Source organism: Typha angustifolia, chromosome 12 (genome assembly GCF_048772165.1).
Source record: "Typha angustifolia cultivar Huaian chromosome 12, ASM4877216v1, whole genome shotgun sequence".
Taxonomy (NCBI): domain Eukaryota; kingdom Viridiplantae; phylum Streptophyta; class Magnoliopsida; order Poales; family Typhaceae; genus Typha; species Typha angustifolia.
Window position 1 is genome coordinate 562,113 of NC_133250.1, and position 20,252 is coordinate 582,364.

Below are 20,252 nucleotides of genomic sequence, written 5' to 3' on the forward strand. Positions count from 1 at the left end.
ATAGAGTCAGTCAACCAGATCTCCACCTTGAAATTTAGGAAACTCTAACCGAATCGTGCACTCATGGATGTCAGTATCGCAATTGGGGTCGAATCTTGATTCAACCATAATCGGAGGTGGGTGCTCCTCTAGCCATAGATGATTCCTCGGACGTCCTCTTTCAGCTCCTCGATCATCCTCATCATCTCTCTCAATCTAGGGATCGTCATCATCATCGTCTTCAAACCGGGCTTGTTGATGAGGCCTACCATCAAGAGTTCGAATGGCCTCGCAAAGTTGTTTGAACGGCTAATAGTGTTTCTATAAGTGCAAACGCTATGAAGGCATTCGAATGCCCTAGCCAGAAATCCTTATTTTTCAAAAAACAAAAATGGTCTAGTTCAAGTCAGGTTAGTCAAGTCCAATTTGTATCATAATCACGAACCGCAACATGACTCTATATACTAAGAACAGATAAAATCTCCTCGACTAATTGTGTCATCATTATAATGGTTAGCTTTTCATCTTTTTTGGATGTTGTGTCTGATGATGAAAGTGGATGTTATTTTAATTAAAGTATGATACATTCGAAATATAAAATTAAATAAGAAGATGCATAGGATTTGACAATGAGTATTAAAGTACTTACATTGTAATTCGTTAGGGTTAATTATATCTACACCCCCTGAACTATACCCGATTTTCACAGGGACCCCTTAAACTTTTTAAGGTTACAATATCCTCTCTAAATTTTGGGAAAATTTCAGTGTGACTCTTCTGTTAAAGTACCGTCAAAAAAATTAGGTGAGTTAGCTTACGTGGCAGTGATATCAAACATAATAAATCCAAAATAACCTAGATGCCCTCGTTGGAGGGAGCTTTAATTTTATTTGACCCTTTAATTAAATTAGGATAAAAAGATATATATTATTAATATCATCTTAATTTTTTTTATTATCATCTTCAATCGTTGCTCACCATCACCATTTCCTCCCCCTCACTATCACTGACTTCTCCCCCCATATTCTCCATCTCCTCCTTTCCTGGCCTCACCATCATCAACATCGGTGGTTGCACCAATCTCAAGGGGGCAGCCGCGGTGGATCCCTTTGTCGGCCTTAAGGAGGAGCTTCCACCTACAACAGCCAAGGAGGATGGTGTGGCTCCAACAAGACTGGCCATGACGGTAACCTTATAGGCTCATCCATCCCCAGCCGGCTATGGCGATTAGCTGTCTACTTCTCCGATCCGGAAACCAAATCTTTTTGTCGCCCTGTGGCGGAGCTGGAGGTCGAGCGATGGGGCAACTACAAAGTTGGGGGAGATAGAGAAGTTGGTTTTGGCTCGGTGGTTGCATCGGAGGGCGGCAGCATCGTAGGCCATTGCCGCCACGCTAGTTCCACCTATGCTTGATGGGTGCCACGTGTTCGGCGAACACGAGTAGGAACAGCAGCTGTGAGCCCATCTCGTAGATATGGTCAGCTTTCTGGATCTCCATCCACTGCTCGATCTAGTGGGTGTACCCGAACAATCACCACCATCACCCCCATATTGAAGTAGCACGACTGCTGATCGAATCGAGATGGAGATGAGGTCTCATACCCAGTTCGAGTTGAAGTGGTAGAACTTAAACCAAAGATGGGGAAAGGCGGACTGGACCAGCGGCTCGAGGCCATAGGGAGGCACCTAGTAGAATTCGGCGGTATGTTGGAGCGTAGGCCTTCTCTGACGGTGCGAAGAGGGGTTCTGGTTTGAGTGGGTTCGAGAGGAGGAACAATGAGGTCTAATTATAATTTCCTAATTTCATTTAATTTTGCTAGCTAAATGGATAAGTTTGTTTACTTATTAGAGATATAATTGTCATTAGATATTTTATCATTGCTTTAGGCATTTCATTTTGCCCTAAAATTTATGGGGGACATTGTAACCTTAAAAAGTTTTGGGTTGTCCCCGTGAAAATCGGGTATTGTTCAAGGGGTGTAAATGTAATTAATCCTTTTTTTATTACAATTATTTTCATTTCCATATGAAAGCTAACATGGTTTCTTTGTAGAGGAAAGAAAGGTGTTGCTCTGATAATATGCTTCTTCATTGCTTCTCAACTCATTCTCATCATTTTCCTCCTCTTCGTCTTTTTTCTCCCTATTTAAGGGGGGCATTCATTTTCCCTGTATTAGAAGATTTCTGTTGCTGATTCTGTCCAAAATGAAACAAGCCATGGTTGGAAATTAATTTTTTTTCATGCAAGACAATTATCTGGAAAATTTCTGTGATGATAAATTTTGCTTTCCTATGCTTTTCTGTGCTTTTATCAGATCATGGCTGGTTATTATGGTGAAGTAATTGTTGTTGTTGACTTGGTAACTTATTGGAATTTCTTACAGAGTACATGGCTAGAGGAAGCCTCTACAATTTCTTGCACGGGAGACATAATGGGTTGGAGCTTCCTCTTTTGCTGAAAATTTCACTTGATATCAGCAGAGGAATGGACTATTTGCATCAAAACAACATTATCCATAGGGATTTAAAGACCGCTAACCTGCTGATGAATGAGGATCATGTATGTCCATTGCTATTTGGAATCTTGGATGATTAATTCTGCTATACGCTAAAATATATTAGCTTGACATGATGATAGTATGCATAAATTTACTTGATATTTTTTAGTAGCATGAGATATCTATAATTGCGGTACAGGATTTGGAGAACATCTGGGACCAATATTTAGAGCAAGCTCATTGAGCATTAAGATTAAACACTAAAGAGTAAAGTCATATATGAGGTGGGACTTTTCACTTTTGTGCCTTGGGAGGAAGATGGGATCCTTTGTCAAATTGTTAATCTTTCTCATTTGGCTACTATTACCTAGCGGAATATCCAGGATATCTCCTCACAACTATTTTGTTGAGTAGAAGCTTAGAGGATGATGATGTTACTGTGAAACTGCAATTTAATAAAATGGATTGATGGATTCAAGACAATCATGCAATTTCTCTGTGATTGGATATATTGAAAGAGATCTTCTTAGCACATACTCCAAGCAATCATATGATAAAACAGTAAACATGTTCTTGAGAGCTTATAGTTTTATGTATGATAGACGATACAAGAAAGCATTATTCGAGAACCTTCTGTTTCAACCCCCTATTGAAATTTGAAATGACAAATGCATTATGCTTTTCTTGTCTATTTTAGGTTGTTAAAGTGGCAGACTTTGGTGTCGCTCGGTTTCAAGATCAAGGAGGAGTTATGACAGCAGAAACAGGAACATACAGATGGATGGCTCCTGAGGTGTTGCTTCTTACTATACTACTAATAAATTTTCAATCATAGATACTGTAGGTAATCTATATAAAAGAAGTAAGTTCATGTTGTACTCATTTAATAAGGGTCTATAGTCCCATGAAGATCATTTTGTTTATATAGGTGCTAGCCTCATTAGTCTAACGGTTTTGGAGTGAAGTGATTTTGAGGTCGGGGTGAAAAGTTATGAAGGAAACAGTGGAGATAGGTCGAAACTGGGCAGAGAAATAGTGACATCGCGGCGATCGTTGGCGGGTAGTGGACGGCATTGAGGTAGTGGAGATTGGTTGTATAAGTTGGTGTCTCGTGGAGGTAGATGATGACTAGGGTTCAAAAATAAAATTAGAGTTTCTAGATTAGATCTACTCCTAAAAAATTAAAGGTGAAAACAAGATAACAAAATTAACCTAAATAAATAATTATTTTCTAATTTTATCATAATTCAAATAAACAATGACCACTTATATTCATAAGAATAGAGATATAACAGGTCAGATCTAATTCAACCTACTGTGCATACATGTGCGTATTATCTGCTTTAATTCAAATTTAAAATTAATGAGTGAAATCAACTAATTAGACTCAACCTAACTGACTCGATTATCGTGATCTAATCTTATCAAATATCCAACAGATAATATAAAGATTTCCTTGTCACCTGAACTAAGAATGGTTGGCCATCCTCGTTGAAGAGAAGTGAAATCCTAGCTGACCCTGCAGGAAAGGACAATCTGCTTAAGTGGATCACTAAAGAGCACAAAAATGGGATGCTGATGGCACCTCAACATGACAAACCATGAATAAGATAGAATAATTTCTAATTCCTACAGTTAGTTTAGTGACTTTAGTTGCAAATATCCACAACTGGATGTTGCCATATAGCACCAATTTTTTGATTGGTGAAAATTGGGTTTAAGAAGTAGGGAAAATTCAAAGTGTAAGAACCAGTGGACTATTTTATGCACTTTACTAGAGAGAGAAAACAGGACATTGATAAATGCCACAAATTTTCCATTTGGTGTAAATTGAAAGTGCAAGCATTTTATCCTGCTAGTCAGAACGTCAAGATGGGTCAATATGTATATCGTGCCAATGAAGTACCGACAAAGCAATTCAGTATCGAGTATATCTTACTTCAAAGACACCTGATTTTGGGTTCTTTCATCCCTTTTGACATCCTTTGCCTTTTAATTGTTGATCTATATATAATTCAGATTTTAGCAATCAAAAGAAATTTTGGTTTTCCCCAAGTATTTGCACCAAAATATTTTGGTGGTGAGTCATAAAATTAGAAACTAATTAGTCTATGATCCAAGCAGATCTACCACTTTCTGTGAGAAATTGCTTGCATTACACCAGTGACAAAGCTTCAATTTAGTTCGTAAAACCTTCTCTAAGTCCCTCAAAAAGTATAAAGGATTGGTTTTTGGGCATATTGAGGCCATCCAATATGCTAGGCTGCTAGCAACACACCAGCTTGGTATTACACATGTTACCTCTTGCATGACAATCCGTAACTACAAGAACTGAGATCTTTTATATCTTTACAGTAGAGGGAGAGTAGGAGGGAGTAGGAAAGAGGTAAAAGTATATACGATTGACTGATAGAGATTCTAAGATTGAAGAGCATATAATTATATATATGCAAATCCAAACTCAAATGTGTTTTCCTGTGCCATGTCCACTTGACATTGTAAGGTTCTGATATTACTATTTAGGTGCAACAAGTTGCTCTCAATCTTGTTTGATAACCACCTTAATTTGGTTTCTATCTGATGGATGTAACTAGCAAATACCATTTTCCTGTTGCTTGTTATTTTCCAGTTAAGGATAGGATTTAATTGAAATCATTACAATAATCAGAGCTAGGCGATAGACTTTATATTTTGAGATAATTCCCATTAAACCCTCTAAACTAATTATTGTTTTTCATATACATTTTCTGAACTTTTTTATTACCTACATACATCTATTAAATTAAGAAAAATATCCACATATATCTCCTTGAAGAAAAAAAAATTATAGGACCTCTAAACTCAAAATAAAAGTTCAAAGAATATATGTGAAAAATGATGACCGGAATTACCTCTTATATTTTTTAAATGGATACACCATGCAAGACAAATTTTTGGAGATTGCTTAAGCATAAAGCATTAGTCTGTCTTTTCTCTTGGGTCAAGCACTTGATGTGTTTCTTTCCTTTTGTTGGTCAAGTGATTCAAGTACTTGACTCTATCTAGGCAGAGAGAGGCAAATAGGAAAAAAACTTGCAGATTTGCAGCATTTTTATTGGAGAAGTCCTCAGTTGACAATAGACATTATAACTGCTGTTAATAAAGACACTTTTGATTGCCTCTATATACATATATCTTACCTGCCGCAATTTCTTGTTTACTTTTAAATTAGTATGAGATTGGTACTCTGCCTTCATTTCTGTTTCATTATTCAACATCGAGTTTGACTGACTTCTTGCTATTCCATGCCAAACTTCTGGTGAATGTGCTTATTCTTCTACTTCCTTTTAGGTTCTAAATCATCAACCTTATGATCATAAGGCCGATGTATTCAGTTTTGCTATTGTACTTTGGGAGCTTGTAACAGCCAAGGTACTCTTAAGCTGTGCTGAGGTCTGACATAATGATGAAATATTCAAAACATCTCATGATTCAGCAGTAATATTATTTGACTATTAACTCTTCATGTTGGTGTAATGCAGATCCCATATAATACTATGACACCCCTGCAAGCGGCCTATAGAGTGAGACAGGTGTTTGCATCATATAAAAAAAACCTTTTCCATTTACAATTGAGTGGATAGCACTTGACAATGTTTTCTGCTAGTGAGTTGCAGTGTCTTTATAAGAAGAATGAAGCAGAGTATTGGTTAGAATTATGGAATTTTGCTATTCCAAATCCACTTTTTGACCTCTAAATTTGAGTGTATGCACAAGCTCTCTTCCCGAAGAAGGCAGAGAAGCTTGGGGATACAAAGAATTCTCCCTTTCATTGCCATTGCCATTGCCTTCTTTCGATATCATCATGCTTGAACATCCTGGATTTTAGTAGTCACCGTGATTTACTTGCTGCTACATGAAAGTGATTTTCTTGGGACCTGGAATTATTAAACAACAAAGCCACAAAACTCATTCTGATTGTAACTTCTATCATTCTTGTGAAGACATAGGTAAGTATTTGGAACAATCATTGGAGAAAAAAATCTAGGGCATCTTTGTTCCTAAAACTCTTGGCATTTACTATTGCCCTAATAATTGCAACCTTTCATTTGTGCTCTTCCTCAATTAAATATGTTCTCAGTTAGACACCACCTCATATCTGAGTTTTAAACATTTCTGCAGAATCATCAACCATTCAATAATTGCTTATTGAATTACCATGTACATTAAATGTGCTATGAACCTATGAGTCCTTTGATCCGTTGATGGTATCTAAAACATCAGTTGCCACATTTCATTAGGAGATGACAGTGTGTATCAAAACTTATGCATTCTACCTACTATAATGCCAATTTTATTTCTCCTTTAAAATGCCGATATGGAAAGAATGTCTTTGGTTCTAGTCATTCACAGAAAAAGGTCTAACAAAATGGAACATGTCTGAATGTGCTTAACTGTCTCATTTTTATTAATTCTGTTTACTAGGGAATGCGTCCAGAACTGCCGGAGGATACAGATCCAAAGTTACTAGAATTGATGCAGAGATGCTGGGATACAGTTCCTGCTATGCGCCCTTCCTTCTCAGAGATAACAGTTGAACTGGAGGAACTTTTGAAGCAAGTTCAGGTAGTACACTAATAATATCTTTCTTAGGACCACTATAATCAGCATTTACTTGTGTTGTAATTCTGATATTCAGTTATCACTGAAGTTTCGAACCAAATGATGTTCTTCAGAACTGGTTTGTGACCTTTTGTCATTTATTACAGGGATTTGGGGAAACAAGCCAACGGAAAGAGGACGACCTGTGAAAGGGGTTAAAGAAACGACTATTGTGAGTATACATTTGCTGTGATACAGAAACAAAGTTTTGAGTCAGATGCCTCCAGCGGGTAGAATGTGCTACTGTAGTACCTCCTCGTTTCTTCCAATTTTTCCTCTTCTGGTGTACTTGTATGCAATTCCTTCTGCTTTTTTCCCCCTTTTTTCAAACACAGAAGAAATCAACATTCAGCCTAGCCACTGGTTCTTGGGCCTAAGTGTCTTTTGCTGGTGGCTGCTGCCAATATTCTTTGCATCTCTCACCAGTCGGGGATTGTATCTTTTTTAACCCTTTCTTTTTTTTGTTTTCTCAAAAGACCCACGCTTGCTGTACAAATAGAAACTGTATATAAACTGATATGCTAATTGATTTACTTTGATATCCGTGAATACTCTTCCAATTGTAAGTCTAATAGGTCGATCTGGACTTTGTGGAAATTTGCCAGGTTATGCTGAAATTTTCCTTTCTAGTTTTCCCTCCTTTATCACTAAATTGTAAATGCTTCATTTATATACTGATCGTGTTAACACACTGGTTTCGATTCGATCTAGTTTCATTGAACATCATTTGGTGGCACTGCAAAAGGCCTGTAAATGTTGTTGATCTGTTTTATTATCACACTGTTGTGAATCTGATGCCTGAATTCTCTATGCTTTATCTGATGAAAGGCTTCGTTTGCGAGGAGGATGAGAACTTTTTTTCTTGTTTCTAGAGCTAGCTTTACTCCGTATGAAACTGATTTTATGTCAATACTTAGGTTACTTACAAGGAGTTCATCTACATGTTTGTATAAATGGAAGCTCTCAATAGAGTTGGAACACCTCTTTCTTTCCTTTTGATTTTTATGAAGAATAAATCTAGGCAAATTCCACCATTCTCCTTAGTCTCCGAGCCCTCTAGAGGTGGAGACAACATAGCAAGCATTACAACTTATAAATTTCTAAATGATAATTACGGTAATTATTAGAAATGTTTTCCAAATACTTGAACTATTCTATTTGCATGATGTCTCATCTCCCCTTTCGTTGTTCTAATCTTGATCATTATTATTATTATTTATTTATTTTGAGAGAAACTAATCTTCATCATTATTGGTTGAAGACTTACTTTCCAAAACCGACAGCAAACAGACAAATACAGCACCAAATTTACTGACAGGATCAAAAGCAGTTTCCAAAAATTTTACCTACCAAGATGAACCAACTACCCTGAAACTTACCAACTCCCTCTTGAAGGATAAAATGAGAAAAGAAGAGATATTAACTTTTCTTCTTTTATTCAGATCGTCCTCCTGTAACCCTAACCCTAACCCTAATCCTAATTCCAACCCTAGACTCCTCTCCCTCTCCATTCCGGAGAGAAGGGTGACGAATCTTCTCAAAAACAAAAACCCAAACCCTAATCCCAACACATCCCTCTTCATGGTGGAAGAGATCAAGGTAGTAGAGCAAGGAGAAGCGAGAGCCAAACTCCCAATCTCTCCTCCTCCTCCTCCTCCACCTCCACCACCACCTCCTATTATATCCCATGGGAAACGAATTCCCACCTCTCCCACATCTCTTCCCCTCCCAAAGAAGACCCGCGACCTCCCCGACCTCTCCATCTGTCACTGCTGCGGCCTCCGCCCCGAGAAGAATCGAGTCCGGGCCCTCAATTCCCTATGGCGCATCCTTCTCCTCTGCAAAGATTGCCTCTCCAAGATTCGATCCGCTAAGCTCTGCTCCTACTGCCTCGAATCCGATCCCACCGCCTCTTCCGCCCGCTGCCTCCGCTGCTCCCGCCGCGTCCACCTTCGCTGCGTCCCCCGCGAGCAGCGTTATCTCTTGCCGTCGCAGATCGATCCCAATTCCTTCACCTGCATTGACTGCTGCCCTATCCCCAATTTCTTGGCCAAGAACAATTCACTGGAGGAGTTGGTCAGGGAGGCGAGCTCCGCCGCAGAGAAGAAGGCAGAGTTGGCTGCGACGGCAAGGGAGAATGCAATGAAGAAGGCGGTGGTGGCGAGGTCTGCCACTGAGCGGGCGAGGGGTGCACTGGGCGCGGTAGTTGTGGGAGAGGAGGGGGCTTTGTCGACAGAGCGGGGTCAAGAGGTTGATCCCGTGGTTGCTGATGAGGAATTGGCGCTTCAGTTGCATCTGGCGATGAATGGGTCGCAGAGGATTTCGAGGAGTTTGGGCTCTCCCGGTCCAGGGGACAATAAAAAAGCTCGTAAGGTTTGCGAAAAAGTTGAGTTTTGTGTTGAGAATAAGTCCTCGTTTGACACCGTTGAAGAGAGTGACTTTGGGAAGGATCCGTCTTCTCATTCTTGTTCTAGTGGGAAGAAAGATGAGCTGAGGAAGGAGATGGGTAGACCTCCTATGGTTATGCCGCCTCCGAAGGTGGAGCGAAGGAGGAGACTTCCGTTCAATTCTGAAAAGTTTGGTGATCCAAATGGAATCGTTCTTGCACTGGAGTGTGTAGGGCATGTGAGACGGCGAGCCTCTAAATTGGATAAACAGAGTAGTCCGCCTGATCGATATTTGAAGAAATACAGCAAGAGGAACCCGACTGTAAAAGGAATGGTTGATACGAATGACAACATGCCTTGTCCTGTGTAATTAGATGAGATGTTGGGTCACTGAAACCTCTTCATGCTGGTCACTTCACTACAGCTCCCTTGTTTTATTCTTCATTTGGGAGAAGATTACCAAGATTCGGATCGGGAAGGGAAAGGTAGGGAAGATTGAAATCTGTACTGTTATGGTGCATCTCATTTAGTACTATAATTCCTGTTACTATGCTTTCATATGATATAAAACTATCAGACTTGAGTTGTTGTACCTTGCATGCATGTGTGTAGAAATATCTGAGAGTGAGAATGGTTTTTCTTATGCTAATTTTGGAAATGAAAATATTGCTCATATTAAGAGGAGAGAATAGAACCTTTTGTCATACCATAAGTCAATTAAACGGAATGGAAAAAATGATAGAAGATACTCTCCCTTCTATCTTGAAATCTGATCTTCTCCATTGTAACTAGTATCATTTAGGCACGGTTGCTTTTTAAATAGGAAGTATATGCATTTTGTCATATTAACCTTATTCTTCATTGCCCAATTCTTATAAAACTTATCCTTGGCCATCTGCTGCTCCCATGTTCTTTCATTTTTGATAATATAACACTTTATTAATTTAGATTCTGGATATGCTGCATTCTTGGCCAGCATATTGTTGGGCAACTGCCCTTCTGCTTTCTTCTTTGTTCATATATTCCTATATTTAAATTGAGTTCTGATAGGTGATGGTCTCCTCTATTTCTTGCTCTCCCCTAGTTGTTCATCTATATGTACCTGCACATGTACTGCATACTGTGTATGAACTACACAAACTTTTGACCTCCTCTGTGCCAAAACTGTTGTTCAGAATGTTGAGCTATTTACAGTGCACTTTGTGGTGTATGCTAAAATAACAAAACAAACTCCAACAACAAGCTAAAGGCTGCATACATTTTTTCCTTACGAGACTCCACCTTGGTGGTGTCATCATGCATTATTACACTATACTGCCCTTTTTGGCAAATCCTGCACACTTTTTATGACCTACTATTTTTATTGAGTTAAAACATTGGTGCGAAATAAAATGATGCCTTTCTAGGCATTTTCTCCGCCTCTTTTTACACTCAGATTCGGAATGGCAGATGTGGTCATGAATCTTCAATTTCAATTCACATTATTGTGTTGTTTGCTGAATAATACCCACCACCTCCTTCTCGGATATCATTTCCACATGATATGCTGAAGTTGTTTAATGGTATGATGTTAATAGTGAAGTAAACAAATACCGCTCTCATCCCGAAAAAAGAGTTGATGGTCATGTTCATTGCTGAACAAGTATCTGAGGAATAAATGACTTAGTGGGATATGTCATACCTAAGTGCTTACAGATATAACTTCGACAGATATGATATTGGAGTCACTTAATATTCATCTTCCTGTTTAGAAAGATGTTTAAAGTTCTTCAGAGGTGGTTCACTTCCTTAAAAAAGAATTTTTGGAAAATCAACTAAAATGCTTTTAAACATTGCCTCATTGGTAGGTTGGTAGCATAGCAGCGTTAGTTGGTTGAGTTCAATATACCGGCAGTTCTTCGAAAGGAGAAGTGTTCTGTTGATTTTGATTGTCGAGTACTCACACACTTCCCATAGCGAAATATCATGTGCTAGAGTTTTTCCAGTCTTATTAACTTACGGGTTTTTTGCAGATTATAGATGTTTGTAAGATCCTCTTCTTCTTTAACAGCAGCATTGTTTCCTCTTTTAACCTTTAGTTATCTTGATTCTCTGGCTTTATTCACTGTGCCTGGACTATTCAGGTTGCCTTTGTTTATTTTATTTAGTTATTCAAATTTTTCTGGCAATATATCTTCATTTGCTTCGCAATCTGATAGCTTTATTATAATAATAATAATTATTATTATTATTACTATTATTATTATAATTTTTTTTTTCTTTTTTCTTTACAGGGTGTCTGGCAAAAACATTTTTTCAGAGAGCAAGGAGTGAATGGATTCAAGATTGATTGTTCCAGATCCAGTAATAGTGGTATTACTTGTTTGGATCTTCTGTGTTTTATTTTATGAGCTAGAGGCTCTCGAAAAATATGAGGGGACTTAACCCAGAATTCTTACTTGTGATTACTTAATGATAGAGTCCTTTTAAACTTTGATGTTACATCCACAATTCTACTTTTACTAGTTGGTTGAAAGGTTGCTGGGTATTGTACACCATTTGATCGTTTTCTTCTTTTTAATCATTGGTTCTGGCACCGCCATGTTACTTTAGCATACTTTAGTTTGAGCTAGGTGCATCAATTCTTTTACAAATGGCAAGGGAAAATCTGATACTCATTCACACTGTTCTGTTGGTCTTCCAACCATTGGAATTATTTTTATGCTGATGGAAGTTTTCTATGCCTACTGGATGCGAAGCGTATAAATTAACGTACGAAATTTTCCACTATATTTGGAGTTTGGAGTAAGTAACAGATATATATTGGTTCGCTCAATTGTACTGTGGACTATCTCGCAGTAAGTTGTTTATAAATGAGATTAATTAGTTCCAAGAGCAGGGATCTATCAGTAAAATTGCACTTTACTTGTAAGATGATGCTTCACTGATGCTAGTGTTGGATCTAGATATAAAATCAGATAGCTAGTTTGTGATACAAAATAATATTTGCTTTCCTCGAAATAACTCAACTGCTTTTAGTCTTTTATCACATAAAGGAAAGAGGTGTTAGTTGAGCAACCTTAAGCACCGGAGTTAGCAACAGTTTTATCAGTAAGGTAAAAAAAATTCTTTGGATAAGATGTCTGTACTTATTCTGGGAAAAAGTCCACTCTTATGCTGTTTCTAATAAAAGATGGGATTGATCTGCAACAAATTTAGCTAGATGACTTTTGAAAGATCTACCAAAAGTTTCTTGTCTTCAGAAATGGATGGGCATATTCTCCATCTCTTGAATCAATTCACTTCAGGCCAACAGATTGCTGCTATTGTTTTTATCCTTCTCATATCCAGGATTTCAGTTATGGCAAGATAGAGAGTTAGAGACTTGTCATGAGAGGGGTAAAACCTTAAGCAGAACTGCCTTTTATTCTTTTCTCATTCCAGTTCTAAATTGTTTGTTAATTTTCTGGCTCAGGACAAAAGTGAAGGTTGCTGTTTGAACAGAACTTAACCAAGTTTTGCTGACTATTCACAAGGAGAATAGGTTTTTCTGTTGAAGCTACAAATGATCTAGAGATTTTAGACTTCAGCATGGTGGAGAGGATGAACTTCAAACAATAGTTATGCTAATATCATGCCATATATTCTGGTAAGAGTTTCTCAATCTTTTCCCTTGATGTTCTACTGTGATTGTTTTGGAAATTTCTCATGATTGTATTCAATTGAACACTATCTTACAGTGGAAAAGTTGTCAGTTGACAAACAGTTAGATTAAGTGATTGGGAAATTTCTAATACCAAAAGCCAATTGAACTGAGCTCAGTCAACTGTCAGGATTTGAACAGGGGTTCCCAATGTTACCAGTAACAATTTGTGCTCTGGTGTCTGATTAAACCATATGTACAACAGTATGAAGGTGGAAAACTGAAGTACAACAGTGTGGTGCCTATTAACTCTTAACCTGAGGTAGGTTACTTCCCAACATTGGCATCTAATTTAATTTAAAACTACTATATCTCTCTTCCTTTAATGTATTTGATTTCTTTTATTGATAGTCCACAAGACTTCCATCTCAGAATTAGGTTCCTTTTTTGGGTGTTATCATATTTTTGCCAAAGATAGATTTGTACCAAGATATTTATTACATAAAAGATTGCTTTGATGGTAGCTACTGTTCCCTATTATATAGTCTGAGATCCTCAATTGTTTCTTCCATGTATTTTCGTTCCTATGTTATCTATAATTCTCTATTAATAATATATGCAAATATTGCCTCTACTTATGTTGTTAATGATAAATATATCATTTATGGTGAATTACTAAATGTCTTTTATTACAGAAGTAGGATAACAATGTGATGGATAATGACACTCTCATTTGAAGGCTACAACATTCAACCGCTCACATTCAAGACTTATCTATTTAGGCCTAATTCTTGTTCATAGATTAAAACCATCAATAGACAGCAATAAGGACTCTACTTACAAACTACTATTCTTCTTGTATGCAGGCCATCAACTGTAGGGTGGAGGCGGGAGGAGATGATGTGGTGAGTGAGAGTGTGGGATTGCTGGCGGCACTGCATAAACTGGTTGTGGTGGTGGAGAAGCCTTGTGGTCATGAGGGGGTGGGGGAGGTTTATTATGATATGTGGTTGGGGGTGGTGGCTTTTTGACTGGAGGAGGAGGTGGTGGTGGATGCTTCGAGTGCTGAATTGGTGGCGGTGGTGTGTAGGTATTGTGACACGGTGGCGGTGGCGGTGGTGGTGATGAGTTTGCAGGGTGAGGTGGAGTGTAGTTATTATGACTAGGCGGCGGCGGCGGCGGGTTTGCACGGTGAGGTGGAGTGTAGTTATTATGACTAGGTGGCGGAGGCGGCGATTTTGCACGGTGAGGTGGAGTGTGGTTATTATGACTAGGCGGCGGTGGTGGCGGTGATGAGTTTGCAGGGTGAGGTGGAGTGTAGTTATTATGACTAGGCGGCGGCGGCGATTTTGCACGGTGAGGTGGAGTGTAGTTATTATGACTAGGTGGCGGAGGCGACGATTTTGCACGGTGAGGTGGAGTGTGGTTATTATGACTAGGCGGCGGTGGCGGCGGTGATGAGTTTGCAGGGTGAGGTGGAGTGTAGTTATTATGACTAGGCGGCAGCGGCGAGTTTGCACAGTGAGGTGGAGTGTAGTTATTATGACTAGGTGGCGGAGGCGGCGATTTTGCACGGTGAGGTGGAGTGTGATTATTATGACTAGGCGGCGGCGGAGGCGGTGATGAGTTTGCACGGTGAGGTGGAGTGTTGTTATTATGACTAGGCGGCGGAGGCGGCGAGTTAGCACGGTGAGGTGGAGTGTAGTTATTATGACTAGGTGGCGGAGGCGGCGATGAGTTTGCACGGTGAGGTGGGGTGTAGTTATTGTGACTAGGCGGCGGAGGCGGCGATGAGTTTGCATGGTGAGGTGGAGTGTATGTATTGTGACTAGGGGGGGGAGGTGACGAGTTTGCATGGTGAGGTGGAGTGCATGTGCTATGACTAGGTGGGGAAGGCGGCAAGTTTGCATGGTGAGGGGGAGATGGTTGTCCTGGATATGGAGATGACATATGTGATGGGGGAGGGTACTTAGAATAGCCGTGAGGCGGTGGTGTCAAGTGATAAGATGGAGGTGCTATATGTTGGTGGGGTGGTGAGTGGTAGGATGGTGGTTGGGCTGGCGGTATGGTGGGACTGGGGTGTTTTGGTTGGTGATGGTGGTGGCCATGGTGGTGGATGGGGAGCGGAGGGGCTGCAATTGGAGGGTGTGTTGATGGGGTTGGCTTTGGATAGGTGTTGTAGGGTGAGGAGGCAGTGCAAGAGGAGGATGAGAACATTGCCATGAGAGCCAAGCATAGGGCAATGGCCCTCAAGCCCCTATTTGCACCCATTCTATAAGGTGAAGAGGAGATTTGGATGGGTTTTTCTCAAATGCCATCCATTTCTCCCTTTATATAGGCCTAAGATGTAGGGGGGATTAAAGGAAAGTAGACCTGGTATTACCTCTTCTCAATTTTCTATTTAGTTAGAAGAGAATTGGGTGAGACCAATCAGAGATTTCGTACCATAGTATAGTTTTGGACTTCTTGGAGACCACAAATAGCCAATAAATTTGGTCCCATATATTTGTTGGTAAAATGCAAAGTAAGTGTTCCATTATTCAGGATAAGTGGATTGTTACCTCATCCGTGAGGAGGACTGACTTCACGGGCTTGGAATGAATGAATAGTACACACAAATTTATATAGAAGGGACCAGATCTTCTCCTCAGTTGCAAACAAATCCTTGTTGAAATTGGTATTTGCGAGATAGATGCATGCAATCTATGGCTTAACTATGCTATAGGTTTCCAAATTTTAACTAATGATCTGTTGATTTCTATCCTTTTCTGTTATTATTAGTGGTATTATTATATATTTTGAGAAGTGCCAACTTAATAGTCTCTCAATTAAGTTGGTGTCGTTGGGATTCAAACTCGGAAACCCTCAGTGCAATATGAGCTCATTTAACAAACTGAGCATGATCCCATTAGCTATAAGTATTAGTTGTATTATTATTAGTTACTCTAGCTCTTCCAGGGATCATCCATTAACAATTGTCTGAAGATATTGCAAGATTGTTACAGAGAGAAATCTTACATTTTTTCTTCTTTTTTTTGTTGATACCTCATTCTACTTCAGTAATGTTGATTATTATCATTATTATTACCACCTGATAATTAAATCTGCTCCACCCTCTACCCACTCAACCGGATCGTGACCTGATATGGATTTTGCCATAGACCACCTCGTGATGGAGGGGTTAAAAAAGTCGTCGTAGAATCCTGTCGATTATGGGATGTGGGGCCGACATTTCACTAAGATTCACACAAGGTTGGAAAATCTATTGATGTCCTCATCCTCTCCACTTTTACACGAATCTGTGTAGTGTGTAATATTTGTTTATTTGTTTATGTTTCCTTCTTTCCTCTGCTAGGGTTATTCCCTCATGTCTTAGGGAATATCTCTTACTAGGTGAAGAAAACATGCCCCTCCTTTCCCACCACCTTTGAAGAAATTGAGGACCATAGTGTGGATTGGATTATATTATTACACTGATTGTTTTAGCTAATTGCCTTTTAGGACGCTTTTAGAACATTGAGGGAACTGATGTATTAGCTTTGGAGAAATGATTTGGGCTTTGATTGAGTGCCTTGGAATATTGGCTCTGCCTAATGGTTCAATCTATTATTTGATATCCTTTTCGCTCCTGCCTATATCTAAAGCTCTAATTTGATATATTATATATCAAGCAAGGATTACTGTTGCCAGGTACTCTCCATCTTTTAGATTCACTCCATCAAATCAAATGATATGAGGGTAATCTTGTTATTGTAAAAAGATTGCTCTATAAATAACTACTTTTGCTCCATAAATTTGAGTTGCCTACTTAAATTGTATGCTTTATATTGCAGCTGTGTGTACACATTGAAAAGAATTACATGCAGGGCAAAATGATGGGCCAATGTCCAGAGAGCAAAATTTCAGGAGAACTAGTCCTCTTCTGGAGATCGGCCGTTGGGTTATTATTGGGTTAACCTAGGCTTCATATTTGCATTGAAACCTCCTCGTTGGATTTTAGCATGATGTTAAAAACTCCAACTGCAACTATCCTTTCCCAATATTTAAATGATCAAAATTATTCTTTCTTTTCTTATAATATATATATATATATATTCTCTTCTAGTTCTAGTTTACACTTGCATATATAAACCTCGGCTTTTAATTTCTCGTAACCTTTCTATGTGGACCTGATCGTTGTAGTGGGCCGGCTGTTTTCTCGTGATGGTGTTGGAGGTGGTGTTAGTGGTGGGTGATGGTCATGGAGGAGGGTTTAGAGCCAGAGGAGGAGGAGGTGGTGGAGGTGGTCCCTCCAATTATAGAGGAATAGAGAGGTAATTTTATGATACCCTTTAATGGCGTCCAAGGGTTTTCAAAAGTCTAAGAGGCGATTTGTAAGCTATAATAATATAAGGAGCCAAAGTGATACCAGATTAAAATATATAAATGCAAAATATAATTAAGTCTTTTTTTTTATAAACAATGAGCTTGTAGACAATATAGTTCGGCCATTTAAAAAAGAAACAAGCACAACAAATTTAAATCATACGCAGCATATAGTATTTTTTTTATTATAAAATATCACTAAATTTTGCCCTCTAGTATAAGTGAATCCATAGAATGACCTCTCAACCATTAGATTAATGTCTTTTATTATCATTAAATTGAATTCTTATTTACCTTTTGACACCTAAATGTTGTTTGTTTTTATTGTCCCAAAACAACCCCAACGTTAAGTCTAGTTAACAAAGAATTACTATATAGACAGAGTTAAATTACAATAGTACTTCTATATAGATCAACATGCCCTACTTACTTTTGATAAATAACTAGGGGCAATTTAGGTTTGAATGTACGAGATATTCTTCATTTTTTGAGGCAATAAAATCAAAACGTAAATTATTTCTCAATCACCTTCCCTTTCTTTTATATATATTAGTATTCATCCTGTCCATTTTCTCCTCTATCACCATCTTTCTACTTCTCCACTCACTTTCTATCATCAAAATTCATAGACTTTATATAAAGCCATGCACATGAACTCCTAATCCCAACTCCCTTAATATCATCATCATCAATTTTTCATTTAAAACTCCAACGCTACCTGGATACCATAACTCTATCCATCACCAATCCCAAGGTCTGAAACAAACAACCCTAGTCAACCCTTGAGCCTAGATTTCTCGGTTTACGTGGTCACTTCGATTTCCCCATGGTTGACTTGTGATTCATCTCCGCGTTGGAATTAGAAAACGACCTCCTTGTTTTCTTTCTCTCCTTTTCTTTTCCTTCCTTCCCTTCTAAAAATAATTCTCTCCTTTTGATCGAGCAGAAGAAGTCAAATCTTGTGGCACGAATCCCCTTTTGCTTTGCTTTGCTTCTTTTCTTTTTCTTTTTTCTTTTTTTCCTTTCCTGCCAAAAGATTTAAGACCATTAAAAGGAACAATAAAGGAGATTAAAAAAAAAAAAAAATATATATATATATATATATATAAGATAGAGAAAGGTAGGGTTATTAATCACAATAGACATCCTGAAGATTCTTTTACTTGCTGGTTAAATCTATATTAGTAACTCAAATAATAATTTATCCAAATAGTTTATTCTTTGGGTCTTTTCTATCACTTTATTAGCACATTCTCAGCTAATTCTAGCGGAGTTTGAGTTTAGCTTACAATTATCTATCCCATGTTTGCAAAAAGAGTCTTCATCATATCATATACCTCTGTTTCCTTTTTATCCGCCAGCATCTACGCTTCTTCCATTTATTAGTTTGCCCCCCACCCAGTTATGCAAAAAGCTTTGCAGATTGGGCTCAGATTTCTATCTACCATTTAATAACAATTATTAAAGGCCTTGGGATTGAAGTAGTGGTCAAAAAAGCCAAGCAACTCTTCTGGATTCCATGTACAGAATACAATCATCTTCCACTCCTTTATTACTCTTTTGTTTTTTCTTCTTTCTTTCCTCATCTTTGCAACCCCACTGTCATGATTGAGTCTTTGCCAACTAACGTCCGTCTTTATTAAACCTAAATCCCAAATTAATTTGCTTGGTTTTAAGGTTAAGAGAATTTTAATTTCCTTTAATGAGAGAAGAGAGGTTGGCAACCTAATTGGCAATTATGGCCTTCTTTTTGCTTGGTCAAGTCTTGCATGATGATTCCAAGCAAATTTCTTGGGCTGATGATATGGATATCAAATTACTAATACTACATTACTCCATTAATTAATGGTGGGCTAACATACTTTTGTTTGTGTGTGTTTTGTTGGGACTCACACACTTAGTCATAATATTTCAGGTTGGATTTAAAATCTATTATTACGCGTTGAACAAGAATTATTTTGTTGAAAATTGATACCGAGAAAATAATATTATTTTAATGATTTTATTTAAGGTCTAACCGGGACTAGAAAGATGAGAAAAAACGACAATCTTAGAACCAAACCCTAACTTTGATTCCGGTTCAAAGGCGTAGAACCGGTTCTGATTCAGAAACTTTTAAACTGACTCAGTAATCAAACATTAAAATAAAAAATAAAAAAAAAGACAAACCAATCGAATTCGGAATTTAGTCTCAAACCTAGCGAGAACTAAATCCTTGTAAACAGTAATAAAACCTGTTCAAGGATTCAACTCCAATGTTGAAACACCACAAACAACCAATCTAACAAGATAACAAAATGACCAACAATGCCAAACAAATATAGTTGTTGTATAAAGGAGCCACACAGAGAGAGAGAGAGAGAGAGAGAGAGAGAGAGAGAGAGAGAGAGAGAGAGAGAGAGAGAGAGAGAGAGAGAGAGGCAAACATGAACCCTTTTGAATCCGTCGATTAGTGGTTTTAACTAGTAGTTTATCACCCCGCTTAATCGATAGCTCCGTAGATTAAAATCTCCAGAATTTTGTTGCTTCTCTCGTTTAATTTTTCATGATTTCAAACCTTTTAGCTCTCATTTTCCTTAATTTCACATCTCGGTGTATCAGACAAAGATATCTTCGCCGGGAACAAACCGCGAGGTCTTCAATCAGAACTCAGAAGCATACAATAATCAACAAACACATCAAGAATTAGATGCCAATTTCTCCTTTACTTTGATTTTTTTTTTTTTTTTTTGTTCTTCCTCTGTCAAAAATCTCTATCCA

The 20,252-nt window shown here is 38.3% G+C and overlaps 2 protein-coding genes across 6 annotated transcripts in view; both read left to right on the forward strand.

Moving 5' to 3' along the window:
- The window catches only part of LOC140772621 (serine/threonine-protein kinase STY8-like), a 28,916-nt gene extending 21,123 nt beyond the window's left edge, over positions 1–7,793 (forward strand). Inside the window, exons 10-15 of one of the 3 annotated variants that reach the window (XM_073114776.1) lie at positions 2,364–2,539; positions 3,175–3,270; positions 5,808–5,909; positions 5,999–6,049; positions 6,942–7,082; positions 7,226–7,793. In XM_073114776.1, the coding sequence (XP_072970877.1) occupies positions 2,364–2,539; positions 3,175–3,270; positions 5,808–5,909; positions 5,999–6,049; positions 6,942–7,082; positions 7,226–7,267 (608 nt within the window). In that variant the 3' untranslated portion in view covers positions 7,268–7,793. The remainder of the gene's footprint in view (positions 1–2,363; positions 2,540–3,174; positions 3,271–5,807; positions 5,910–5,998; positions 6,050–6,941; positions 7,083–7,225) is intronic. The other 2 variants (XM_073114777.1, XM_073114778.1) reach the window with 2 other exon arrangements.
- Positions 7,794–8,536: 743 nt separating this feature from the next.
- Positions 8,537–14,119, forward strand: LOC140771847 (uncharacterized). 3 transcript variants are annotated; one of them, XM_073113612.1, is made up of 5 exons: positions 8,537–9,990; positions 11,779–11,857; positions 12,960–13,133; positions 13,225–13,449; positions 13,994–14,119. In XM_073113612.1, the coding sequence occupies exon 1, from the start codon at positions 8,700–8,702 to the stop codon at positions 9,873–9,875; it is 1,176 nt and encodes a 391-aa protein (XP_072969713.1). In that variant the 5' UTR covers positions 8,537–8,699; the 3' UTR covers positions 9,876–9,990; positions 11,779–11,857; positions 12,960–13,133; positions 13,225–13,449; positions 13,994–14,119. The 3 variants fall into 3 exon arrangements, with proteins under 3 accessions (XP_072969713.1, XP_072969714.1, XP_072969712.1); XM_073113613.1 differs by having other exon boundaries at positions 13,318–13,449; XM_073113611.1 differs by lacking the exons at positions 12,960–13,133; positions 13,225–13,449; positions 13,994–14,119 and having other exon boundaries at positions 11,779–12,065.
- The last annotated feature ends 6,133 nt before the right edge of the window (positions 14,120–20,252 follow it).

Excerpts from the sequence above, each read along its gene's own strand:
- LOC140771847 (XM_073113612.1), top strand. The coding sequence starts at position 8,700 with ATGGTGGAAGAGATCAAGGTAGTAGAGCAAGGAGAAGCGAGAGCCAAA.